At 35.9% G+C, this 26,872-nt stretch overlaps 1 protein-coding gene across 1 annotated transcript in view; it reads left to right on the top strand.

The window, feature by feature from the left end:
* The window catches only part of Gabrb2 (gamma-aminobutyric acid type A receptor subunit beta2), a 218,121-nt gene that overhangs the window by 96,425 nt on the left and 94,824 nt on the right, over window positions 1–26,872 (top strand). The window contains exon 5 of the mRNA XM_074057711.1: window positions 14,277–14,359. Within this exon, the coding sequence (XP_073913812.1) occupies window positions 14,277–14,359 (83 nt within the window). The remainder of the gene's footprint in view (window positions 1–14,276; window positions 14,360–26,872) is intronic.

The raw sequence follows: 26,872 nt of genomic DNA, 5'->3' as shown, positions 1-26,872 counted from the left end.
CATACGCTGTGCCTATTCCTGCTAGTAGAGGCCATGAACTTGATCCTCTAGGCATCTGAATTTGTGACTCCTGGATTAGACTTCAGGATCTTATCATTTTGGCACTCTCTCTATGATGTCAGACAGTGTTCTGTGACTGTCAATGGATAAAGTATGAACTAGGTACCCTGGCAGCTTGCCATGTTCCACTGTGTGCCGGGTTTAAATCCTGACAACTCTGCTTACTACTCAACTTGTTCAACCCACTTTACCAATCTGTCCTGGTCATGTGCTCACACTGCTGCATGCTGATGGATGACCCTCCTGGTTACTCACTTTATGTAGCAAAATCTTGTACTTGTTCATCAATTCCTTCACAATTCACTTTCCCTGCACTGACTGCTTCAACTTCCAGTCACCTTCCTCCCTATAGATCCTAGACACAGATTATTGGTACGTCACATGTTGTGCTGTTGTAGTAATAAACGTAAATAAAATTCACTGAATTAGTTTATATTTATGCTCACTTCTACACATTGCTTTAGCCCTTATGTCTGTAGTCAGTGGTAAATACTGTCATGGTATTATTCTTAAGGCTCAAAGAGATTAAATTAATATATCCAGTGTTACAAAGTTATTATCTCCTAAATCAGCTTTTCTTATATGTTGACTTTGATTTTAAGGTTCTTAATATCGAAGATCACACTTTAATGATTTTGTAAGATATTTTCTATAGCACTTAACAAGCAACCTGCAGAACAAATGCAGTTAATAGATTAATATTGGTTAACTTATTTATTGTCATTCAACTGTATTACAATTCTGGAACTCAATACTTTTCTAAAATTCATTGCCCAAATTATAATAAAGTTGCAAATCTAAGGTTTTAAGTGTATTCGTTACCCAAGTCAGTGCTTATACCTGCTTTTAGCTCCCTAATGATACAGAAGAAAACAGCATTTACAAGGGATCGAGTGGGTGAAAATGGAGAGATATAGATCAAAGGATACAAAGTAGCACATATGTAAGATGACCAAGTCAAAAGATTTAGTGTAAAATATGATGGCTATAGTTAATAAAATTGTACTATTTATTTTGCCAAATAGATTTTAGCTGATTTTCTAACATGTACACACACAAAAACAAAATAAAGGTAACTGTGAAGTGATAGATAAATTAACTTGCTTCACTAGAGGAAACATTTTAACTAATGTATCCTATAACATCATGTTATAAATCTCATAGGTGTGTGTATATATACTTATATATATAAAATAAAAAGTTTCAAAAATAATAAAAGTAATTATCATTTGTTCTCTTGTTGCCTTGTATTTCTTCCAGGGATGGTAAGCATTCGATAATTATCAGTCTATCATTTTCCTAAAGACATATTTGGGTAGAGGCTAGAGAAAGACAAGGAGGCCATTAGAAAACACAGTGTCACAGTGGTACAATGCATCTTAATCACTTAAGATCATTCCTTTAGAAATGATTACCCATTAGCAGCATTGTAGCATTACCACCATGAAATGCCTTAACTAATGTGACACTTGAGCATGAAAACTATAACCAATATGAAATGTTGCATCCAGTGCCTTGAGAATGATTTCCAACTATTTAATTAATAATTATCGATAGAAATATATCTTTACCTACCCATTGTCATCTTTAAACCTGTGTTGAAATATTTTAATGCTTATAGGCTGTATTACAACTCTTTAGAAATGTAATTACATTTAGCACCCTCTGAAGTTATTGTCTGCTTTAGTGAGCTAAAATCCATTGGAAGTCAAATTACCAAAGGTATCCTGAAACTGAAAAGAATTTAAAAACTGGCTTGAGTTGCTGCAAATTAAAGGAAGAATCTGTTTTAGTGAGCCATAAAGTAGAGGACCTCTCCAAGCCATCCTTTTGCCATGAGTAGCCCCGCCCTCACCTTGACAGATAATCCTATTCTTCCCAAATCATCTCCAGAAAGGGAACTCTGCCATCTGCCCTGGAGAACTATTTCATTATTTTACAGCTCTTACTATCAGCCAAGTCATCTTTCTATTTAACCTAAATCCTCTGTGTCCTTCATGTTAGAATTTATGACCAAAGCTTCCTGTTTGATCTACAGCTGAAAATGTGAGCAGCTGACTATTGCTGCCCTGAGTCCTGCACTTAAGTGAAGGCTGTGATTATACCTACCATCTTCTCCTGTTTCTCCAGTTAGAACAGCAGCACATTGCACCATGTGTGAACCCAATAGCATTTTTATAAATTGTGAAGGCATTTTTGCCATCTTTTATATTCTTCTCCTTTAATAGAAAAAGAAACAGACAGACAGAAATACAGAAAAGGCTTAAGTCAGGATGGAGAATGGAGAGAACTATTCACAAGTCACCTGTTCTTTGATGTGGACTACAAGTCTCTCATTCTTTCAAACCAGTTTTCATTCTCCAAGCCTGAAATGAAATTGTCCCTACAAAAACAGTGTCACTTGCCTTTTCTCTTCTGATATCCTTTATTATCTATTTTCTTTATTCCTGGGAATAAAGTCTGAGTTTTTCCATCCTTGTCCTTTTGACGATGTTTTTAAAATAATATTTTAGTGATTTATTGTAAATTGTGTGTCACTTCCAACATATTTTTGCTTTTTTTGGTGAACCTTTTCTGTTTCTTTGAACTCAGCACCTCATGCTTGCTAGGCAGGCACTCTACCACTTGAGCCACGCCTTAACCTCCTTTTCTGTTTCTTTGAAATCTTTTACAATGAGATCCAGCTTTTTTTTTTTTTAGTAAAAATCATTTTATTCTGTTTTAATTCATTATTCAGTCAGCTAAACTTCTTGCAAGCAAGCTGCCCATCATTTGAGTGGAAGACTCTATCTTTTCATCTTGTAGTTTTGAACAACTTGGTATCATACGCATGTTTTTGGAGGCACTTTTCAGTCATATGGATTTCTTGTTCTAGCTTGACTTCTAATCTTTTATTGTTACTCTTTTTGTGGGTCTGCAACTGAAAAGGGCTTTCCTTAGTTCAGTTGCTCAGACCCACCTGCTCCTCACACATCAGCACCCTTCCTCCTTTGTAATTAGCTGACAGCTTCTCATGGTCATGCTTGCACAGAATTGTGAATAAATAATTATCTAGGACTCCAGGAATATTTTCATTTTAGCTGCTCCTCTTCGTATGTTGGCACAAGGTCTCACTGCATGAGGCAGAAACAAGACCTGAGACCAGCGCTGCTCAACCCCAGTGTTTATTCTTGTCCTTCTGTACCCATGGGCATGAGCTGTTCACTCTGGCTCACCACACACTGTGCTCAGCCTCCTCCCTTGTGCAAGTTATGAGGTGGCAAGCATCCTTGTGCATGCTTCTGTGTCCTCTTCTCTCACCATTTCTCTTTAAATGAAATTCCCATAAAATTATTAAAAGAAAAACTGGTCAGTCATGTGCAGGGTTCTTGATATCCAACTTATCCTTCATAAAAGTTGAGACAATTTATATTCTTATCAGAAATTGTGAAAAATCCTGGTTTATACCCATCTTCACTGTTTGTTGCATTGGAAAAAAATAAAGTTGCCAAGAAAAAGATACTACCCCATTATTTTCATGGAAAATGTAGGTTGTCTCCTTAGCACGAACCATATGTCAATGTCAATTCCTGATGGACTAAAGAAGTAAATATAAAGTGGGAAGCCATAAAGCAAAATACAGTGAAATCTTTCTTATCTCAGGACAGAGAAGGATATTCCAGAAATAAAAACAGTATAAAAAACAATCGTGTAAATGGCTGGTAGCTTTAATGAAAACAAAATATCAAAACTCTAATGAATGAGAAAAAGAGAAACACTCTCCAGACCAAAACTGCAAAGTACATGGATAAACAACTTACAATTAAAGAAATTGAAGCATTTGTTAAATATAGAAGAAATTTTTTCTAGTAATCATAGGTTTCTAAAGATGGAATAAATCCCTTTCAGAGACAGTGAGTTCCATGTCCTTGGAGAGATTCACGGGAAAGATTCATTAGAATAATAATTACGGAGATCTTATGAAAGTAATTCAGATATTTGTATAGCTATCATTGAATCATCTTTTCTACTTAAGAACCCATAATCATTGATGATATTTCTACCAACATTTTAATGGCACATGAACTGGGGAGGTTGTTCCATGGTAGACCACTTGCCTGACATAGGCAAAGCTCTGGGCTCGATCACCAGCAGTACAAAATAAATAAGTGACTGCACAGTCATTTTAATGACGCATGTTGTCTGCTGAAGTCCCTACATTGCAGGGCAACATTTCCAACCCCTGGAATGCTGTGATTATCCCATATATTATAAGTCAAATGTTCTCGTACTGAGAACAAATGTGACTGTAAAATGGTGTTAGCAGCAGTGAACAGTCTGGTAGAACTCACTGAATAGTCTATTGTACCAACTTTACAGATCCCCCACCCTTCCTACCCCTCTGCAATCCCTGACAATAGCACCATCCCCCGCTATGACTGAACTTCACCTTTACACACATTAAAGCTTTATTTAGCCTGAAGCCCTACACTTCATACCTCTTCTCCCCCTGACCTCACCTAGCACCCCCTCTTCTAGCACCATCTTTCTAATTGCCTTTCTATCTCTATGCAAACAACTTCTAGCTCCCCAATACTTGCTGTTTATAGATAATATTACCAAAGGGTTTTTTATATATATATTATATAAATAACTGATTTGCCATTGAATCTGTGAATCTGTTATTGCGAAGTTAGCCTGTAAGTCAGGGAACAGAAATATTACAACAATGTAACTAACAACTCAGCTAGTCAGAGCATGGAAATTAAGTCAAAGGAAAGATAGCAGGTGACTAAAACCCCCAACTAACTAATCAACAAGACCTGAGCAAAGCACTAAGTAGAAATATGGGGAGGTAAAAGAAGGCAGGGGAATAATGCTGGTAGAAACTAAAGCAGACAGGAAAAATTATACTTACCACAGCGAAAAACAAAACACACTCATTATAGGAATAGGGAAATAATATAATATAGAAGAAAATAAAAATTCACTGCTTCTTATATCTTTAGTCATTTAACTATACCTTTTTGATTGGATGTGATCTCATACAGCACAAATTGCTTTCTAATTTGCTTTTATTTCTTATCAAGAAAACTTCCCCTGTGTCTGTATTCTTCTTAGAATGTTTTTATTGCATCATTTGACTGGACCAAAAGTCATTGAAGCACCCTTATATATTAGGCATTTGGTCCTGAGAGATTTACACTGGCTATCACACACTGTGCTCACTCCTCCTCCCTTCATTGGCACAACTTGTATAGATACATATATATGAATGTTTCTATTTTGCCCAATTATGAATAAGATTGTGTTTAACATCCTTCTGTGTAGTTTTACATTTTCTCCTCACACTAAGTTCCTAAAATGGAATTTGAGGTGAAAAATTTGTATATTCAGTGGGTTTACTTACTACTGTCAAATTACCTTGAAAATGTTTGAAATTATAGTCCTATCAACAGTATGTGCAAAAGGATCTATTTTCCTCTATAATCTGTAGTACTGTATTGTATAATTTATTTTTGTGCTGACTAGAAAAGCAATAATTGTCATGGTTTAATTTGTATTTCTAATACAGATGTGTGATTTCTAGTGTTGTTAAGCATTTTTTCACATATTTAACACCTATTTTAGGTAAAATAGTTTATTCTTAAATAGTAAATATGCCATTTGGATGGAAATTTTTTTGTCATTGGAGACAAAAGTGGCAGACAGCCCTGAGATTGTGGTGTTTGTGAATTTTATGAGAAACAGAAATGCACCCAAAGTTGCCAGCATGTGACAGGAGACAGCTCTGAGTAAATTTTTTTTATGTTAAGTAACAACAGCAATAACAACAAAACCTATTTTCCTTTGGTAGCTAACTTTATCATAGTTGCAAGCATATACTACAAGGAAAATAAGTGGGAGGGCACATAAGAGTTTGGATCAGCCACTTGGGCAAGTTTTCTACAGAGAGGGAAAAGGAGGGGGATTAATCTGTCATTTGATGCCGCCTGCCTGGGAAGGTCTATGAGTATGAGGTCCTGGTTTAAAGCCATTTCAGTCCTAGGACAGTCACTATAATAGCCTTACCCCTGCCAGAGCTTCCATGCTGGAATGGCTTTCATCCTGCACAGTATGCAGTTCAAAGTCTTTCTTTGTCCAGTCCCTCATTTCCCTTCTCACGGGTGATGATCCTTCATAGCGTCCTTGAGGGTCTGCTGCTGGAGAACATAGCCCTAGATGATCCCTGAGTCTACTAGGGGGGCAGAAAATGACAGACATTCTGGAGAAAATGAAACTAGGTTTGAGACAGTGACCAGTGGAGGGGAAGGAGGGCTACTTTAACTAGGGCATCGGGAGAACGCTTCTTATATGGGGTTTGGTGAATTGACACCAGACTGATGGGAAGGAGATGGTTCATTTAAGGTGGAGAGAATCTTCATTTTCTTCTTCCTAAACTCCCAAGACTGTGGACCCCCAGGTGGAACAGTTCTAATTTTTTATTTCTTCCTGATTGGAAGAACCTCAGATTTTAAATATATTTCCATGATGTATTCTATTAGTTAGGAACCCAACAGGAAACAGATGACACACTGAAAATGGGATGATTTGAGAAGAGTGCAAGACAGGGACCATTTGCAGAGATAAACAGCACCCTTTTCTCCAGCCCCCTCTCTCAGTCTGATCTTAGCATGTTGCCATCGGTTCCTAGGCTTCCAGTCTTGAAAGAGGAGAGGAGGGAAGAGGCAGAGAACCTGGACACAGGCTGAGCAGGAAGGGAGTCAGGGACCACTTTCCCCTTTCCTCCTTTCCCTAAACTTGTGCTCTGCTCCACATTGCCTGAATTTACCCTGGAGCCAGAGGACTAGGGAGCCAGGTAGGGAAGTCCAAAGCAGCTCAGTCTTTAAAGGTCCAGACCATGATTGAGAAAGAAATCAAAGGAGCAAAAGAAGGCATCCAAAAATATACTTTAAAATAATTTTTAAGGGAATTAGAAGAAAGGCAAAGAAACCCGGCTGAGGTTGTAATTTAGTGTAGCACTGGGTAACTGTAAATTGACATCTGTGAACCACGTTTTTAGTAATCTGTTTTAAAAATGAAAGAGTAGGATAAAACTGAGCTTGTTCTACAAAGCTGTGTCTCTGATAGACATGTTTTAATGAATGTAATTTTCAGGTATCTGGCACCTTGAAACACTGTTTTAAAATGTGAAAAACAAATAACTGTGAACAAAATCAGAGCCTCAACTACTATTGTATGTCTTTGTAGCCTGTAAAAATATTCTGGTTTCATTAACTCTCTTACGGTGATAGGAAGTCAGATTTTAGTTGTTAAATTATGGGTCAAAAAATAAAGTGATTACTTCTTCTCTGAATCTGAGACTTCCCTTAATGTATAATTTAGAAGATAGGCTATACTTATTCCCGAGGGAAGCATAGAATTTTGGATGAGACCACCAGCAATGCAATGCAGAAATGATGGGTATAATAGAGACTGACAATAGAAGAAGAATAAAGACACAGATTAATACATCTATATCTATTAATATTTTTATTAAGTCGAATTTATATGTTCATCAAATGAGTTTTTATTAGAGACTGCTCATTGGATTCCACAGGCAGGCTAGTTAGGGAAGTATCTTTCCAAATAATGTCTGCATTTGTACCAAAACCTATGCAGTCCTCTGATGGTCACAGTATCTCTGCAGAACGTAAGATTCCAGAAAATCAGAGTCGCAGAAAGCCAAACAGCTGTAGAAGAATACAAATAGCTCTAATCTGAAATGCATGATTTATCAAGTGGGAACATGATTGCTACCAATCTTACTTTTTTTGGTGATTACAAAGTTGGGCATAGTAGCGCATGTGACTCTATATGAGGACTCCTAAAGAGCTTTAAAAAAATTATGCAAGAGTCGTAGCAATTTTAATTTAAGCAGGAGTCCTCTGTGGAGGTAAATCAAGAGAACAGAATGGCAAAAAAGGAAAAATGCTGAGTGGAACCTTCAATCAGGGGAGAATATTAAGTGGGACTCCTTGGGGAGAGGCTTGTATTTGCTTGTCTAGGGTGGGCCAATCTACATAATTGACTGAAACAGCTGTGAAATACAGCATTTGAATGTGTGGGTTAAACAAATTACAGCATATGCAGGGTCACAGAACATTTAATGTATTTTTCATAGGATTACAGAATTTCTATGCTTATTCAAAATACAAGAAATCAATATTCCAGAAAAACTAAATTACTTTGTCAAGGTTATCTAGCTGGTTAGTTATACTATACTAGTTAAATATGTGAACTGTGGAGTCAGCATCTTAGAATCAATGCTCACCTCTACCACCCACAGTGTGACTCTTGGGGAGACTCATTCTACCTTTCTGTACCTTAATTTTCTTATCTATAAAATGAGAATAATAATTGGATTTAAATGATATAATGCATTTAATTAACTCTAGGTGGTATCTGGAACTTACTAGTTAGTGATCAATTCATATCGTGTGTTTGTTATTAGTGTCAAAGCAGACATCAATATTTTGCCTACTCTACAAAAGAGCAAGAGCTATGAATGAAAAAATTAATTTCTCAACACAAATGGTAGTAAGGTAGGGAATAACATCAGGTCTTGTAGTACAATAGGAAACCAAAAGTTTTTAAAGCTCATATAAGCTCTTCAGAACTTTAAAATTTTTCAGTTCATACTCTAACTTATAAATTCAGTACTTGGATCTTATTCCCTCTACCTGAAACTCTGACCTTTGTTTTAAAGGTAAACATGGTTGATGTATTTTCTATATAACAATGAATACAGGATATTTAAACTCATTGAAAACACCATAAGAAGGGGACTAAGATAGAAAGAAAACTGGAGATGATGAACCAGTTTAGGATATAACATATATGTGTGTGCGCACGTGTGTGTGTGTGTATACACACATAGAAATGTGACAGTGAAGCTCCCTATACAGCTATCTTACACAAACAAAAATGGTTTTTTTCAAAATTGAAGGACAGGAAGGTAAAATAGGTCCTGTCTGGGGAGGGTAGGTTCTTTTGGAAGGGGGAAGATATAAGTAAAGGGTGGAAGATGAATATGGTGAAAATATTATGTACTCATGTATGAAAGTGGAAAAATGAGACCTGAGGAAACTATTCTAAGAAGTGGGGATGGGGGATAAAGGACAATGATGGAGGGGGTGAGTCTAACTAAGATACGTTGTTATTAACTAAGATATATTGACTTTTGTAAATGTCACAGTGTATGCCCAGTACAACAATAATATGGTAATAAAAATAAAATAAAATTAACAAATATCTATTGATATGCTGTTTTGTAATTGACTATTTTTGACATCTTGACTTTTTTCTCAAGGAAACCTACTAAGTGCTAGAAGATTCTTTTATCCTTCATAATTAGAATAAGTTTGGTTTTTTGTTTTGATTTCTTTTTTGACACTTGGGGGTTGAACTCTGGGCTTCACTCTTGCTATTCAAGCACTCTACCACTTGGGCCATGCTGCCAACCTTTTTGTGTTGGTCATTTTTGAGATAGGGACTTGATTTTTGCTTAGGTTGGACTGGACCATGACCCTCCAATTTGTGCTTTTGCTCATAGCTGGGTATGCCACCTCACAGCCATTGGTTGAGGTGGAATCTCATGAATTTTGCTTTGGCTGGCCTTGAACTGTGATACTTCTGATCTCTCCTCCTAGAGTAGCTAGAATTACAGTCACGAGCCAACACTCCTAGCTGTTGTCCTTTTAAGTATATGTATATTTAGAGCAAAGTAAAAGCATATTGTGCATTAGAATAATGTTTTGAACATAGTTGGGAATAACACAAATAATTTTTTGACATACAAAGATGTTGAAAACATTTGTTTATCTTGTGGAATAATTGGATGGTCATCTAGTAGATGTTCAAAGTCAGTGTGCTCACTGGCTTCCCAGTAAATAAGCCAGTTTGAAATCACAGCAAGGTTCTCATATCCTTAATTACATGCTTGCTCCTGTTTCTGAATCCCCTCTTAAAGATCTAAGATATGTTACACTGATTATGACTCTGAGTTCTTTCATACTGGCATATAGATGAAGGTACCTGTTATTACTTGATAATTATCTTTGATCATATCCAAACTTGTATCCAAATGTTAACCAAAACTTTAAATGATACGCTAGCATCATGAAACTATAAAATATCTTTTATGGCCTTGGTACACAATGCTAGCTTAACTATTGTATTTCTTGATTTTATAGATACCTTTAAGTGAGTCTTCAGACTGTGTTGTGTATTTAGTTTTCTTGCTGTATGTTGGTATTTTATGACACAACCTATTCCTGGATGACAGTGGCCAATGGCTCAGCAATGAAAAACTTGTCTAAAGATATCTTAGTCCAAGCAGACTACGGACATTTCCCAAGGATAGCCTTTTTTGAACTATAGAAGATTTGCCACAGGTAAAAAATGGTAGATTCTGGAGGCATTTCTGACTATTCTTTTTGAAGACAAAGCTGTCTCCATATATTTCACAATAGTTCCATAGAATGAGTTATTATTCTCACTTCAAAAACTCCTAGTAGTAATGTCAAGTTATTTAAGGTCCACTAAGGAAGTTTATTGGGATTCAAAAGGAATGTTCATGAAAAGCCCATTAGCCGTGTTTATTGTATTGACTTATTTCTGTAGCATGTCAGGCCCTGTTATAAATCAAAAAGCCCCAAAGAACAGACTTAGATACTTATCCCTGGGCTTTTCTGAATAAGCTTAATTTCAGGGTAGCTTTTTCTACAAAATGTTTTTGACTATCAAATTTATTTGATACTTTGGGTACTTAATAATGGAAATTGCCTCAAAATCCTTAGTGTGAGAATGCTTACAATTATAGCTCTTTCTCCTTTGTTTGACTGCTTATTGTTAGTATTTTAATATTGAGATGGAGACATGGGTTTGAAATAAAAGAATGACATAAACAGATATGGTTCCTGATCGCACAAAGCACTTGGAAAAGTTCCAGATTTTATCACACATTTATACTTTGTCTTTCACAGTTCTGTATACACATGTGGAATAACTATTCAGTTTGCATATCTATGTGGTGGAAAGCTATTTACATTCATATTTAGATCTTTTCTTTGCTTGTAATATAATTTTGTGTTGTTTTACATTACTTCATTTATACAAGCAGATACTTTTATATTACCAAAAACATGATAAAATGAGTTGTCCTACTCATTAGCAGGTAGTGATAATGAAAGTTGCAGAAGTTTCATGAGTTACACATCCCTTTCTATTTTTGTCATCCCACAACAAAATTAAGGTGGAAAGTTTTTCCAAGTGTCAGAGAATATAAGCGATTTGTCTGCGGTCAGTCATCTTTGTCTGTGTGACCAGAATTCAAAATGGATGATCTGAGCCCCAAAGTTTCTTCTTTAATCCAATAGATGACATTTGTAAATGCTTTGTGAATATTGACTAGAAGACATTTTTAAAACCTGTGAGCTTTATAAACTGTATCATACCACGTAAAATGCACTAAAACACTGGCATAAATATGCATCATGTGACAAAAACACTTTCTTCTACTCTAGGTTTAAACATGTATAGAACTCAGAGCTACTCTGATAGCATTAGTAAATTCATTTTTCTTGGTGTACACAGAACTAGCTCACAGATGTTAATTGCCATGAGTATGTATTGGCAGAAAAGTCTGCACCAAAACCTGTTGTAGCAATTGCATATTTTACCTCATTTACACGACTGGACTTTCTGTACTTATTTCTCTCCTTTTTTATTGAATGTATGACCTTGTAACATCCATATCTTTTGTACTCATTTTATCAGAAGAAGTTAATTTTCTGTAGTTTCTGGATACAGGGATTAATTGTGCCACTTTACATAAATAGTGTTGGTGTTTGGTATTCCCATTTTATACATAATTTCATGTCCTTTGAAATTTCTGCATAGTGCAGGTCTATGTATGTTAGTGGAACTTCAATTCAAATTATATTTACATGTAAATGAACACATACAAACAAACAAAAAACATCAGTGAACCAGTGAGAAATTCATCTGGGTAACAAATAGCCAGAATAAATTGTAATTTAAATGTGAGTGTTAATTTTAATAGCATTTGTAGAATATATGACTCTGTATTCTATTTGGTACATCTCATTGAAAGCAGAAACAATCAGTATAAGATAAGCTCCAGTACTATTTGTGTAATTTTAAATGGATTAAATTTTATCTATTTTAAGAGTATACAAAGAAGTTCTAAATCTAAGACACATTACAATCTTAATATAAAAAAGAAGTAATGCAATAAAATAATTCTCCAAATACAATGACTTGTAATGAGCAGAACTGTTTGCCTCATTATAAATTCATGTATTTATTCATACTGCAGATATTTAATGAGTGCCTTTGCAGTAAAGAGAATGGTCTGTACCTTTAAACAACTAACTTTATAGGAAGAAATAGACAGTTTTGGAAAAAATAATAAGCAAGATAATCCAGATTATAGTAATTTCTTGAAGGAAATGAACAAAAGTTAAAATGGAGCAATAGCTAGGGCAACCATTTTGGATGGGCTGCTTGAGTAAGACTTCTCAGAGGAGGTGGTTTTCAGAAGAGTTGACTCTGTGAAGACAAGGGAGATACTTGTTCTGGGCAGAAACAACAAATGCAAAAGCAGAAAGATATCGAGTGAGACATAGAAGGACATTCCAAGAAGAAAGAAGGGGAAGAGTATTCAAGGTGTACTAAGCCATCATCACGACTTTGGATTTTGTTGGAAGAACCACTACGTATTTTAGACAGAGGAGTGATAAAGTACAGTTTGGATAATGGATGTGAGGGGGAGGAATGGAGACCTGAGAGACCAAGCTCCTGTAGTGGCTTGACTGTGGAGCAGTGAGGACAAACTCAGAGGTCGGCAGAGGAAATGGCAAAGAATTAAGCAAAGCCAGCAGGATGCACTGAAAAAAGGAAGGAATTAGGATGAACATAAGTTCTAGGTACTTATTTATTATAAACAAAGGAAAACAGAAGTTCACAAAGCATAAACTTTAATATAAAATCAACCTAAAGATGTGAGGGAGATTTACATTAATTACATGTTTACAAAGGTGAGAGCTGAAATTATCACATCCAACTGAAGAATTTCATAGACTCAGTCCACTTGGATTGCTGATTTCACTCTGTACAAGGCATTTTCAATTAATAAAGATCTAACTCTAGGCTGTTGCTTCCAAGCTGGAGCTGAAGCTTATTTCTCTGTTCTCAGCACAGTGTATAACACTCCTCAGAACACTTACAACAAAGTCAGCCTAGTTGGTAAAATTCAACATTAATTTCTACTCTTAGTTTCCTGCAACAGATGCAAATTTTTGAAGAGACTACTCTTAGCTTTTTTATGGAGTTAAAGTACATACCTACATCTACTGTTTTCTATTATTCAAAGCTTTATTTCCTTTCATGACTTTATGTTGCCTCAGTGTTCAGTAAAGACATATTGGCAAATCATTTAGAATTGCATATTTTTGGCTCCTAATAGGTCTTCAATAGAGAAAGTAATGGAAAATGATGACAAAGAAATATATACAAAAAATAAAAGGTTATAGTCATTTCTCTCTGATAAAATAATAAAGTAGTAATTGTTCTAAAGAAATAGCTCTTCCAGCTCTTAGAAATGGACTCTCTAAGGATTCATGAGAATATTGGATTACTCAGGAGAGAATAAATCAGGTGACAGATAAAAGGCTGGATATGTGTTGCATTAAAGCATATCAAATAATATTTGTAGAAGGGTGAAAACATGAGAGATTAAGGCCAAAATCAATAGTATCTTGAGAAAGACAACAAACGTTAGAGAAAGAAGACTTTTATTCGTTGTCTCTGTTATAATTACCTGTAATACTTATACAGTCCTGAGGTCACTTCATCTCACCCCCAAGACATTTTGCAAGCATGGGAACTGCTTTCCTTACAAAAACTCTTGGGTGATTTGGGCATAAGTAGTTAATGGACTAGACATTGGGAAGTACTGTCCAGTGTCTATTTCACAAGTCAGCATGAGGTATATGAGGGATCTCATATGTCTCAGATATGATATGATATGAAGTTGCATCACTTCTTTGCACTATTGCTTAGGCTAAATCTCAGCCTCTCAGAGGGCCAGTTTTGTCCTCTTCAGTACTTGAATTTAAATCCAACTCCAAGCATGGACCTGCTAACAATACAAATTGTCATTTCTCTTCTAGAATCACAACCACAGCTGCCTGCATGATGGACCTAAGGCGGTACCCACTGGATGAACAAAACTGCACTTTGGAAATTGAAAGCTGTAAGTCTTTCTGAAAATCCAGCCAGACTGGACTCTGTTTTGATGATATCCTGAAGCAGATGCTTCCAATGCTGATTGTCCACACCAAAGGTTCTATAATGGTTCTTTTAGGACATAAAATTTGGTAGAGGGAGGCACTTGACAGTATCTTTTCCCAGTAATGCTGCTACCTTCTTAGTCCCATCACTAAATCCTTGGGAGACATACTTAAAGAAGAAATAATTTGGCAATAATAGGAAGGTGCTAAGAGCCTGGAAGGAGTCCAAAGGCTATTCCACACATTTAAAGTATGAAATTGGGACAAGCAGTGACAATAGGCTTGAGAACATAGGTGGAGATGCAGGATGTCATAAAACGTCCTTGTTGTCTTTTTCTATCATAAACTTTATCTCTTTGTAATTGTTAAATAAGGTTGCCCTTGAGGATTATTTAAAATATTCATACAGTGTGGATTAGGGGAATTTTATTTGTTGGCTTTGCTTTGAGATACTATTTTCAGTATCGAAAGTTTATATTTCTGCTGAAGGGCATGTAATGAGCAACATGGTGTGTGTGTGTGTGTGTGTGTGTGTGTGTGTGTGTGTGTGTGTGTGTGTGTGTGTGTTCTCCTTATGGTGCTGACCTGTTTTGCAGTGTGGTTGCTTTGCTTGGCTATGACTTCAGTTACATGCTGATGAATCAGTCAGCTTCCTTGTTGGGTGGGCTCAAAATGTTGATTTCATAACCCGTCTCCATTTTGGAGGGCACATGGGAGCTGGTGTGAGGTGGAATAGCATTTTGAGGCTTTTTCTCTGTCAATCTTTTGGAATGTTTTCATACCTTTTCCCAGAAAATAGTTGGAAGCTGACAATTTTACATCAGTCTTGTAGATAATGAGCAGTTGGGCGGCTGTGAGGAACTCTTAGCCTTTGTGAGGAATTTTAACTCTGGCAAGCAATGTGACTCGAAATCACTGCTCTGAGTAGAAATACAGCATTTATGACACATCGTGAGTATTTTTGCCATTTCAAAAGATAGCTTCCAGGGATAATTAAATTTACATGTACTTTTGAAGAAATTGACTGCATACTCATGCCAAATCACCATTTTTAAAGTAGATCTTTCTCTTAGAACTAGTTAATGAAATTGATCTATTTGATTTCAGTGATTAATTTTATATAATAATGTCATTTAGGATAACATTGCATGTAGCATCTTCTTAACTTATGGTAAACGTATGATTCAGTATTCCTCAAAGTCCAAATTCTTTGGCAGTTTCAAATAGAGGACATAAGGATATTTTGAATAGAGAACATTGCTGGGTACCACTGAGTTTTTGTGATAAGCACATTTTTGGAGATTGAATTTTACTGCAATTTTACATAATCACAGTTGTACATGGATGAAGTATCTTTTTCATTGATCTTACTTCATTTGAGCCATCCACAGTCCTCTCAGGTAAATGAAACTGTCCTTTTATTTTAAACAACTGATGCCTAAGAATACAAACAATACCCAAGTATGTTATAGAACCATTAAATTACAATTTTGACATGAATATCTAAAAATTAACATTGTAATTCTCTATGCTTTACATGTCTCACTTCAGTTTACAGTGAAATGCAGAAGATATTCATATTTCTGTCTTCATATCTATAGAAACAGAATCAAAAAGCTAAAGTGATTTGTCTAAGATTTTTCGGCATGTTAGTGGCAGAGTGGCTCTGTGCTAATGTGCTCATCGACAGCAGCTGCCCTTCTTGAGGAACGACACTGATCTTGGAGGAACTGGAGTAACAGATCCTTGTTCTAAACCCCATTCTATAAATACAGAAAATAGTCTGTCCTTAAGGAAACTGGAAGTTACTTATATTTAGCCAGATTGCAAATCATTATTATAAAGAATGAAATATGGTGTTGCATTAAAATATTCATGATATTCAGTTTAACAGCTAAGCATATTAAAATAAGCTTAACTTCTGACCTTTAAACAACTAGTCCCCAGTTGATAACTATCATTCCACCTTCTTTATCTACTCCTTTCCTTTAAGCAAGCCCTGGGCTGTATGCCTGTCTCTCTCACTCCCCCATCCCTCTATCACTCCCTATCTCTCTCTCTCTCTCTCTCTCTCTCCCTTCCCTCCTTTTTCTTTCTCTCCCTCCCCCCTTCCCTCTCTTAAATGAAAATGACCCCTAATGAATGTAAAATCATGAACACTTGTCAACAGATCAACAGTAGTTATATGGTTCTGTTTACAGCAAAACCTGATGCTGGGCAGCTTGGAGTGGAGGACCATTAAGAATGAATTGACTGTTCATCCATTCAAGAATTTATTCATTCTATAAGTATTTAGTGAGCATCAGGCATTGTAACAAGCTTTGCATATAGAATATAACGGGAAGAAGAATAGACAAAATCCTTCCCTCTTCATTATAATGAAATCATCATATACATGGTGATATATAGTGAATTTATATAATATATGTATTATTTAACATATATAATTTAAGTAAATATAGAGATTTAAATCACATTAGTGAAATGTGATTTATATATACATATATAATTTATATATGTAATTTAACTATATATAAATATATATAATTTATATAATTTAACTAAGTGAATATAGAGACTTAAATCACATTAGTGAAAAGAACTGTCAAGATAAGGTATTTAGATCTGTAATACCCTAAAGAAAGACTAGAGAAAACTTTGAACTCCACCTTGAGGCTTCTACATTGTCAGTATGCACTGTTTTACTTCATTATTTTTCTCAATTATAGATGATTATGGAGGTTTTATATAATTAATGACACTTGCAAAAATTACATAGGCCCTGATAATATTTATCACTGTTCAGGTCATGAAAATTAACCAACAAAATACAAAATAGAACCCATTCTTGGGTGTTTCCAATCCTGGCACTTTTTTTTTTTTTTGGTGAGACTGTGGTTAGAATTCAGGCCTTCAGGCTTTCATAGTACTCTACTTCTTGAGCCATACCTCCCATTCATTTTTTCTCTAGTTACTTTTTAGAGATGTATTCTTGCACAGTGTTTGTGCAGGTTGACCTCAAACCACTATCCTCCCAATCTCATCCTCCCAAATAGCAAGGATTATAGGCATGAGCCACCAGTATACACACATACACACACACACACACACACACACACACACACATGCATGGATTCATGGACATATATGTGTGTATATATACCTATATTTGTAGACTGTACTATATATATTGTTTTTCTGTATTTTCTCTGAACCTTTCAGTACAGGTTGGAATGGGAACACTAGAATACTTGCTGATTTTTCTAGAGCAGTATAACCCTAAATGTCCCAAATAAAAACTAGTCTATATAAACAAAGTTCTTTGAATATTATTGTAATTTAGGAATTAATTCTAGAGCAGAAATAATGAACTTTGCAGATGTTGCCAATGGTTTGGAAACCCAGTGCTGCAAAGTACAATGTAAAGCTATTAATTCAAGTCAAATATTTCTCTCTTTTTAAAAATATATAAAATTACAATTTCATTGTCAAGGGGACACAGAATACATATGTGAGGTCACTTAGCATGCTCCATTCAAAAAGGAAAATCATGAAAATGGGGTGGGAAGAGAATTATGTTTTGAAATGGGAATAGTCAAAGGATCACACTATAATATTCCGTGCCAGCTCAACTTTCCAATACAAATGTTAGGCGTATGGCCTCATGGCACGCAGAAGAGTAAGCCAGCCTTACACAGTATTCAATCCCGGTTCCAGGTTCTCCACTTGGGAATTGTGAACTGCTTACCTGGAAAGGAACATGGAATTCTCTCAACCAGATCCATTGATAGACAACTCAAGTTACTAAAAACCCAAAGGTTTCTTTGACCTCATTTGTCTATGGACATTTATCTCATGCCATCTCTGGGTGAGGTAGATTGGCTAGCCTCAATGTCTTAAAGAGTAAGGTTAGTTATCTTGTTCCCAACATTGTCAGTTTTTCAGTCAACCTCAGTCTTTGTGGGATGTAACAAAGAATCAGGTTTCAAATTTTCTCAGCAGCTCCTTTATAAGCTACTTCACAAGGATGTACCAAGTGTTTACTGAGACAGACAGGCATTTTCTTTTAAGATCTTTAAAAAGAAATCCTACACACTGGGTTTATGACAGTATCAGATACTAGATCTTGCTGGTCTCTCAAAATCATTGAGACTTCAGGACTCTGGTAACTCTGGGAAAGTCATCCTGCTTAACTAAGTAAGCCTCAATTTCTTCATGCCTCAAATGAAAATAATATCCTACCACATAAGGTTGTCATGAGGATTAAATGAGATAATATAAAGAACAGTGCATATTGCTTAGTACATAGTAGACAGCTAATAAATAGCAACTTCAGTAATTAATAGATGTTACTACTTCAATTTTTATTTTTAGACTTAAAAAAGTTCCATTCCGCCTCAGGTATGCACTAAATATGAGGTACGCACACTACAAAGCATTACTTTTCTCAACATTTGTAGTTTATTCTGGTCCTGGAGGTCACATTCCAGGAAAGTCTCATTGTGTGTATTGCCATCTACCTTTCAATGGAATAATTCCATCAACCATGCCTATTATGTAAAATGCAGATTAATATCTTCTACTTCTGCCTCAGGACACAGAATTAATAACTATCTTCAAAATCCAAAGTACTTTAACATCTGTACTTCGATGAAGTGGAAAGACACTCCATTTGTAAATATAAATGGTTCCTGGTTTTGTTAACTTAACCTGATCAAAGAAAGCAATATCTGAGCCATCGAAGGCTTTCATGGGTGGTTTAGCAAAAAGTCCCTGTGAATGTGCATTGAGTGTGTTGGTATAAACATCTCTCTTCTTGGAGATACTTACTGTACTTTAAGAAAACCAAAAATAGAAATGTGCCTAATATTGTCTTTTTTGAATTCCAATTTGAATATCATAATATAACTTGCTATTTGGTTACTAATGAAATAAAGACTCATTGTCGTTATTCAACAATTTCATTCTAAATCAAGCTATTAAAGAAGTCAGTATAGATTGATTCATTTAAGCATTTGAGGTGTTGAGTACAAATTTGATATAGCAAAAGGTTAACATATCTTAGAGTCAGGTTATGCTGTCAGCTAATAATATTTTAGTAAACATGACTACAAGGTTTCCAAGAACTTAGGAGAAATAAAAGTACATTTCATTCTTCTACCTCAAGGTAAGAGTCAGTGGCACCTTGACATGTATCATGGAATCAGGTCAGGTGCCTTGTATTGGTATTGGACAGCTCAGCTGGCATGGAAGAAGTGAGCAGGTGGAGCTCAGTGCTAAAGTAGGATAGTGATTAGGGCTTTTTGAGATATAGATATACCTAGTAAGTATGGCTTCCTCAAGTTAAACAAGTAACAAAGCTTCTTCCAGCATGGTTTCTCATTTGTACAATATTGTATCTTTATTGGTAATAAGATAAACAAGAGAAGGAGTTTTGTGTAATCCTTGCTACTGATATTTCTGTGAGTAGCAGCTTATAATTATACCATTATCATCATCATCATTATCAAATTACACCTGGAATACTGTGCTCGATTATACTGACAGCATTTTAAGAGGCATATTCAGCAATGAACACAACCAAGCCAAGGGGTAAATGATACAGAAACCATGGAGTTTGAAAAACCAGCAGAAGAAAGTGGAGTTGGAGGCAGAGAGGTACATTTATCTTAAGGAAGAGAAATTTAGGCTGGTAGGGGATGTGTGCTTAACAGAATAGGTATTTTCAAATAATTACAGAATTTCCTCTTAAGAGGGCAAAATATGTCTGCCCTAAAGGGTAAAAGTAGACTAATTGTAAAAGATGTAAAAATCAATTTGAGGCTGAAAAGTTAAAAAAGAAAAGAAAGAAAATAATTGCTAGTACACTGCTGGTGGAAATGCAAGCTGGTGCAACCATTCTGGAAAAAAATTTGGAGGCTTCTTAAAAATCTAAACATAGACCTGCCATATGATCCAGCAATCCCACTCCTGCGGGTATACCCAAAGGAATGCAACACAGGTTACTCAAAAGGCACCTGCACACCCATGTTTATTGCGGCACTATTCACAATAGCCAAGTTATGGAAACAGCCAAGATGTCCCACCACTGACGAATGGACTAAGAAAATGTGGTATCTATACACAATGGAATTTTATGCAGCCATGAAGAAGAATGAAATCTTATCATTTGCAAGTAAATGGGTGGAACTGAAGAACATCATTCTGAACGAGGTTAGCCAGGCTCAGAAAACCAAAAATTGTATGTTCTCCCTCATATGCGGAGTTTAGATCTAGGGCAAATACAGCAATGTGGTTGGACTTGGATCACATGACAAGTGAAGAATGCATACAGGAGGTATGGGGATAGGTAGAAAACCCAAAACAGGAAAGCGTTTGATATCCCCACTCCAGAGGAACTAATACAGAAACCTTAAAGCAACAGCAGTCAACATGAGAAGGGGATCAGGAACCAGTGTAAAGATCAGTTAGAGATGAATCAACTTGGGTTGTAATACATTTGTACATGAAAACAATGCTAGGAATCTCTCTGTATAGCTAGCTATCCTTAACTCAACTAGAAGAACACTTATTATGTCTTCCTTATTATGCTTATGTCTTCTCTTCAACAAAATTAGAGATAACGGCAGAACAGGTTCTGTGTGGAAGCGAGGGGGGAGGGGGGAGAAGGTGGGGGAGGAGAGCAGGGGTGGGGAGAAATGACCCAAACAATGTACACACATGTGAATAAATGAATAATTTAAAAATTGCCCAGCAGTTACAGCTGGTAAGAAACCAGATGGTCCGCTGTATTCTGTAAGACCATTTCCTGAGGATGAAGGCATTCTTTCATTAAGTAAATGATGAGGTCAGGTAATTTTTAAGTAACTGCTGGTTGAGGGTTATGTGGCACCTACAAAAATTGAAGGACTTTAATTAAAGGATAATTAGACAAGCACTGGTTTTATGTGAGGTTGCTAATCCAATAGGCACATACCTATGAGAGTAGTGCTATTTAAGAAAACATAAAAATTACTTCACAAGTAAGATTTCAAGCCAAATGGTGTGAGTTTACTCATTGCTGATACTTTACTTTACTGACGGTCTATTGTTATTTAGCTAGCAACTTCTTGTCTCAAATTTTCCTCATAGGAATAAATATATCTTATACTTGTATTTGTGTAGAATAAGGCAAACATCCTAAAATGTTTCTGTCTTTTCACATAACACCTCTGTTGTCACTGAATCTTTTTGAGGCACAACAGAAGAGAAGAAAGGCATGAGTTCAGGTATCTGTTCAAATGGTTGTGTGGAAGGGGAGTAAAAGAGTCAAGGTATTATGTAATGAAGCTACCAAGAAGTTTAGGCAATCTTTGAATTATTTTCAATTAGAAAAATATTCCTGTGAGACTCCAGAGAGTTTTAGTCATAATTGTTTATCCAGGGAAAAACAAATAGCATTGCACATGCTCTGTAGAGTCACTGCATAAAATTTTATTCACTTTGCTGTTTGAGTTTGATGGCTTCTAGACTCATACCTAGTATTATGGACGTGAGGGATTTATCTTTCTGTCCTTGCTCTGTGGAGATACTTTGTTGGCACGTGATCTTAGATCTTAGCTGAACAGTTATTAGATCAGAGTGACCATAGACACGTGTTGGTTCCTTACCAGATTCTGTTTGTGACCTTGACATAAGACTGGATTGACGATGTCTGTCCTTTCAATTGTTCTGTCACTTGAAAGTACTGACTTGGATATAAACCATAAACCATGTGCTTTAATATTCAGCATGAACCCTTTCAATCTAAAGTGTTTTTTTTTCTCCCCCAGTAAGGTAAAATCTAATTTTTCTTCATATTTTTCATTGTTACTTTTTATATTCTCTACTTTCTTCAGAGATTCCCACTGGATAGATATTTAGTCTCATATATCTATCTTGAATTTGAGCTAAAATAGACTTTTGTTTTCTGAATTACTAATATTAGTTTTGTTTAAAAGAATTTCATAGTAGTAGATATTTTGTTCTGGCACCCGTGTTTTCAATTTCTAAGAATTTTTTGCTTTTACATTTTCTTTGCTTCTTGTTCTTTGCTGTTGTTTGTCACTTGTTCTGCTATTGAATCTCCTTTGGATTTTAAGGATGTCTAAGTTTTTTAACAAGTGTTCAAGCTCTCCTTTTGGTCTCTTCTTTTCTTTCTAAAAATTTTTTTGCAGTACTGGAATTTGCACATAGAATCTTTTGCTTCTTAGGCAGGCACCTACCACACGAGCCACACTCCCAGCCCTTTTGTCTATACTTATTTTTCAAACAGGTCTCATGTTTATGCCTCACATTTATGGACTGAAATTTTATTTTACACTTCCTGCATAGTTGGGGTGACAGGCACATGTCACCAGACCAAGCTTTTACTGGTTGAGATACAGTCTGGCAAACATTTTGCTGGGGCTGGCTTCAAATGGCAATCCACCCAATCTCCACCTTCTGAGCTAAAATTACAGGTGTGAGCCACCACACCAGGGTTAAGCAGTGTTATTGTAGCATCATCCCATGTGCAGTCACCTCAGCCAGTTACATGACAGGACAAGGAAGTGTCTGACAGTTGCAAGGACCAGCTCCCACCCTGAAATTGCTGACCTGAATTTGTAAATTCTCTAGCATAACTTCAAAACCTTGCTGTAAGATCTCTGTGGGTATTTATAAAAATCAAAATGAGCAAGTCACATCACAGACCTCCTGAATCAGTAATTGTAGAAGCTCTACAGGTGATACAGCAGTAGCTGAATATGGGACTGCCTGCTCCAGGGCATGGTTCTCACACTGGGTAAGTAGGGGAATCTCCTGGTCGACTCCTTAAAACACAGGATTGGCACTATGCTCCCTTGTCTAGCTGCCCATCATTTTTCCCAATGACATCCTAACAAATACTTGCTTTTCCTACAAAAAACAAATAAACAAGAATAACAACAAAGGTTGCTGGGCTCCCACTCTGAGGGTTTCTAACTGAGGGGTTCTGATGAGGATCCCAGAATTTTCATCTGTACCAAGGGTGATGCTATTGCTGCTGGTGCAAGGGCCACATTGATGAAGACATTGCCTTAGAGAAATGGAGGGTCCACTCTCCCTTTGCACTCTCCCATCCAGACCCTGTTTTAAGGTAAAGTTTCTCTGAGTTTTTTAAAATAGAAATAACCTCGTTTGCATGCTAACATTTATATGTTTTTCAAAATTTCTGACCCAATGATGTCACTTATTCTCCTGTAGAATGTTTTCTTGATTTTTTAAGGAGATCTAAGTTCTTTAACAAGTGTACAAGTTCTCTTTTTGTCTCTGCTTCTTTTGACAGCTTTTTAAAATGTATTTATTTCTTAACACATTATAGTTGTATGGGGGGGGTACATTGTGACATTTACAAAAGCACTTACAATATATCTTAGATTCACCTCTCCTCCTTTCTCCTTTATACCTCCTTCTCCCCTTCTTAGAACAGTCTCAGTAGGTCTCACTGTTCCATTTTCATAATGAATACACAGTATTTCTACCACATTTGCCCTCCTTCACCTTTCCTTTATGCCCTCCTCCATCCCACTGGTACCAACACTGGACAGGACTTAGTTTACCTTCCTGTCTTTCATTTTTTTAAAATGACTTTTTGTTTGTTTATGATGGTTATAAAGAGTGTTGTTGTGACATTTCTATACATATATATGTATATATGTGTGTATAAGTGTACATATATGTGTCTATATATATGTCTGTATATGTATTCAAGATATAATACATATGTATGTATGTTTTGGTTCATCCCCTCCATTATTCTCCTCCATTATACTCCTTTCTTCTTGTAGTACTGGGGTTTGAACTTAGAACATTTTCCTGTTTTGTAGTGCTAGTTTAGATTCATTACTGTTCCTTTTATAGTTACTTCGTTGAGAGTGAAGAAGGGCTGGGAAGATATGCCATCTTAAACTAAAACTCTCCTTTCTTCAACTCATATTAATATCTAGTTGCATATTAAATTCTTAACCTCATTTCAAAAATTTAAGAGCATATCATGAACATTTTATTTTCTCAAATATCCTTTCACAATATGATTTATAATTCCTTCCTAGTGTTCTGCACTTGGGTAACTATAATTTACTTAATTACTTATCTATTGTAGAACATATGTTACTTCTATTGTTTTGGCATTTTACTTTAAAGAACATGTAATTTGTATGTGATTGAGGCTATACCATTAATATGACAATTTTATATATATGGTACTCATATGCCTATACATAAAATATGCATAACTATGATATCTAATGTGTTTATGAAGTTAAATTTAAATTATTAAAATTATATAAAAATTAAAATTCAATTCCTTGGTTATATTATGCATATTTCCATATACTCTATACCTGTATGTACTTAGTAGTTTCCATACGTATATATACATACTATTTATACTATATATACTATTTACTATATATGTAGTGAATCCATACAAGTTGAATTGCCAAATTATATAAAATATAAACCTTAAAGCTTTGCTATAAGAAAGTGCTTACTTACATCCCAGGATGAGTTTTTCTTGTGTTGTGGCTTATTGGTTGGTTGGTTGATTATATTCATTTTTTTGTTTTGGTTTGTTTTTTGCAGTACTAGGGATGTAACCCAGGGTCTTGACATGCTTGGCAAGTTCTCTACCACTTGAGCCATTCCTCTACTCTTTTGTCATTTTGTTTGTATTTTGTTTTTGAGATAGTGTCTCTGTAGTTGCCTCTTGATCTTTCTGTCTCCACCTCCTAAGTAACTGGGATTACAGGTGTGCCCCACCAATGCCCAGAAAGGTGAAAATCTTACAATAGCACTTTTCACTTCTTTTACATTCATGATTACATTCAGTGAGATTACATGGACAATGTTTTTTTTTCCTTTATTTTTGTGCTGAGTGAGGGTACATTGTGGGATTTATAAAGGTTCTTACAACTCTAAGACTTGAATTCAATTATATCATACTTTAATTCACCCCTTCCACTGCTCCACTTCATCCCCCCACACCAATTCATGGAACAGTTTCAACAGGTATCATTTTTGCATTTACATGCATGTGTACACAAGTTTTGCACCATATTCACTCTTCTACCTCCTTTCTCTGACCCCTTCCCTCCCAATGGTGCCAACTCTCTTCCCTGGGCAGGACCTGCTCCACCCTCCTGTTCTCTGATTTTGCAAAAGAGAAAAGAAAGAAGATAAAAAGAATATGACACTTTTTCATGGTTGAGGTAAAGTTAGCTACACAGGGAGTTTCCTCGTGATAGTTCCACAAATATATGTATTATAACCCCAACTGGTTTATCTCCTCTGATTTTCTTCATTTTACCTTAGTCCCTTTCTTACGGTGGTTTCAGCCAGTTTAAGATTTCTGTATTCATTCTTGTATAGAGAGTATATCAACCATATTCAAGTTCTTAGGTTCCTTCTTTTTATCCCACCCATCTCATTCATGTACATGACCTCCCCTTAGTGTGACCAGTGTTTCTTAATATTGCTGTATTTGTATTAGTTCTATATTCCACATATGAGAGAGAACATGCAACTTTTGGCCTTCTGAGTCTGGCTAACTTCGCTTGAGATGATGTTCTCCACTTACAACCATTTACCTGCAAATGACAAGATTTCATTCTTCTTTGTGGCTGAGTAAAATTCCATTATGTATAAATACATTTTCTTAGTTCATTCATCAGTAGTGGGGCATCTTGGCTGTTTACATACCTTAGCTATTATGAATAGTGTTGTAGTAAACGTGGGTGTGCAGGTGCCTTTGTTGTAACCTGATTCATGTTCCTTTGGGTACATCCCTAGAAGTGGGATTGCTGGGTAATATGGCAGAACTATGTTTAGTTTTTTGAGGAGCCTCCATATGGTTTTCCATAATGGTTGTACTAGCTTACCTTCCCACCAGCAGTGTATGAGAGTTCCTTTTTCCCCACATCCTCACCAACATTTGTTGGTAGTGTTTTTCATGGAAGCTATTCTAAGAGGAGGGAAGTGGAAAATTAGTATGGTTTTGATTTGCATTTCCTTTATGGCCAGGATGGTGAGCATTTTTTCATGTGTTTTTTAGCCATTTGGGCTTCTTTTTTTGAAAAAGTTCAGTTCAGTTGTCCACTTCTTTATTGGGTCATTGATTTGGAGGGAGTTTAGTTTTTTGAGCTCCCTATATATTCTGGTTATCCGTCCTTTGTCTGATATATAGTTGTCAAAGATTTTCTCCATTCTGTGGTGGCCTCTTCAGTTTAGAAATCATTTCTTTTGTTGTGCAGAAGCTTTTTAATTTCATGTAATACCTTTTGTCCATCCTATCTCTTAGTTGCTGGGCTGTTGAGTTCTGCCGAGGAAGTCTTTGCCTATACCTATTGCTTCCACTGTATACCCTGCTCTTTCCTGTACTAGCTTCAAGGTTTCAGGTCTGATATTAAGGTCCTTAATCCACTTTTAGTTGATACTAG

This window comes from Castor canadensis, chromosome 16 (assembly GCF_047511655.1).
Source record: "Castor canadensis chromosome 16, mCasCan1.hap1v2, whole genome shotgun sequence".
In the NCBI taxonomy this organism is placed as follows: Eukaryota; Metazoa; Chordata; class Mammalia; order Rodentia; family Castoridae; genus Castor; species Castor canadensis.
The sequence above is the reverse complement of the archived record's forward strand: the minus strand, read 5'-3'. Positions and strand labels throughout refer to the sequence as shown.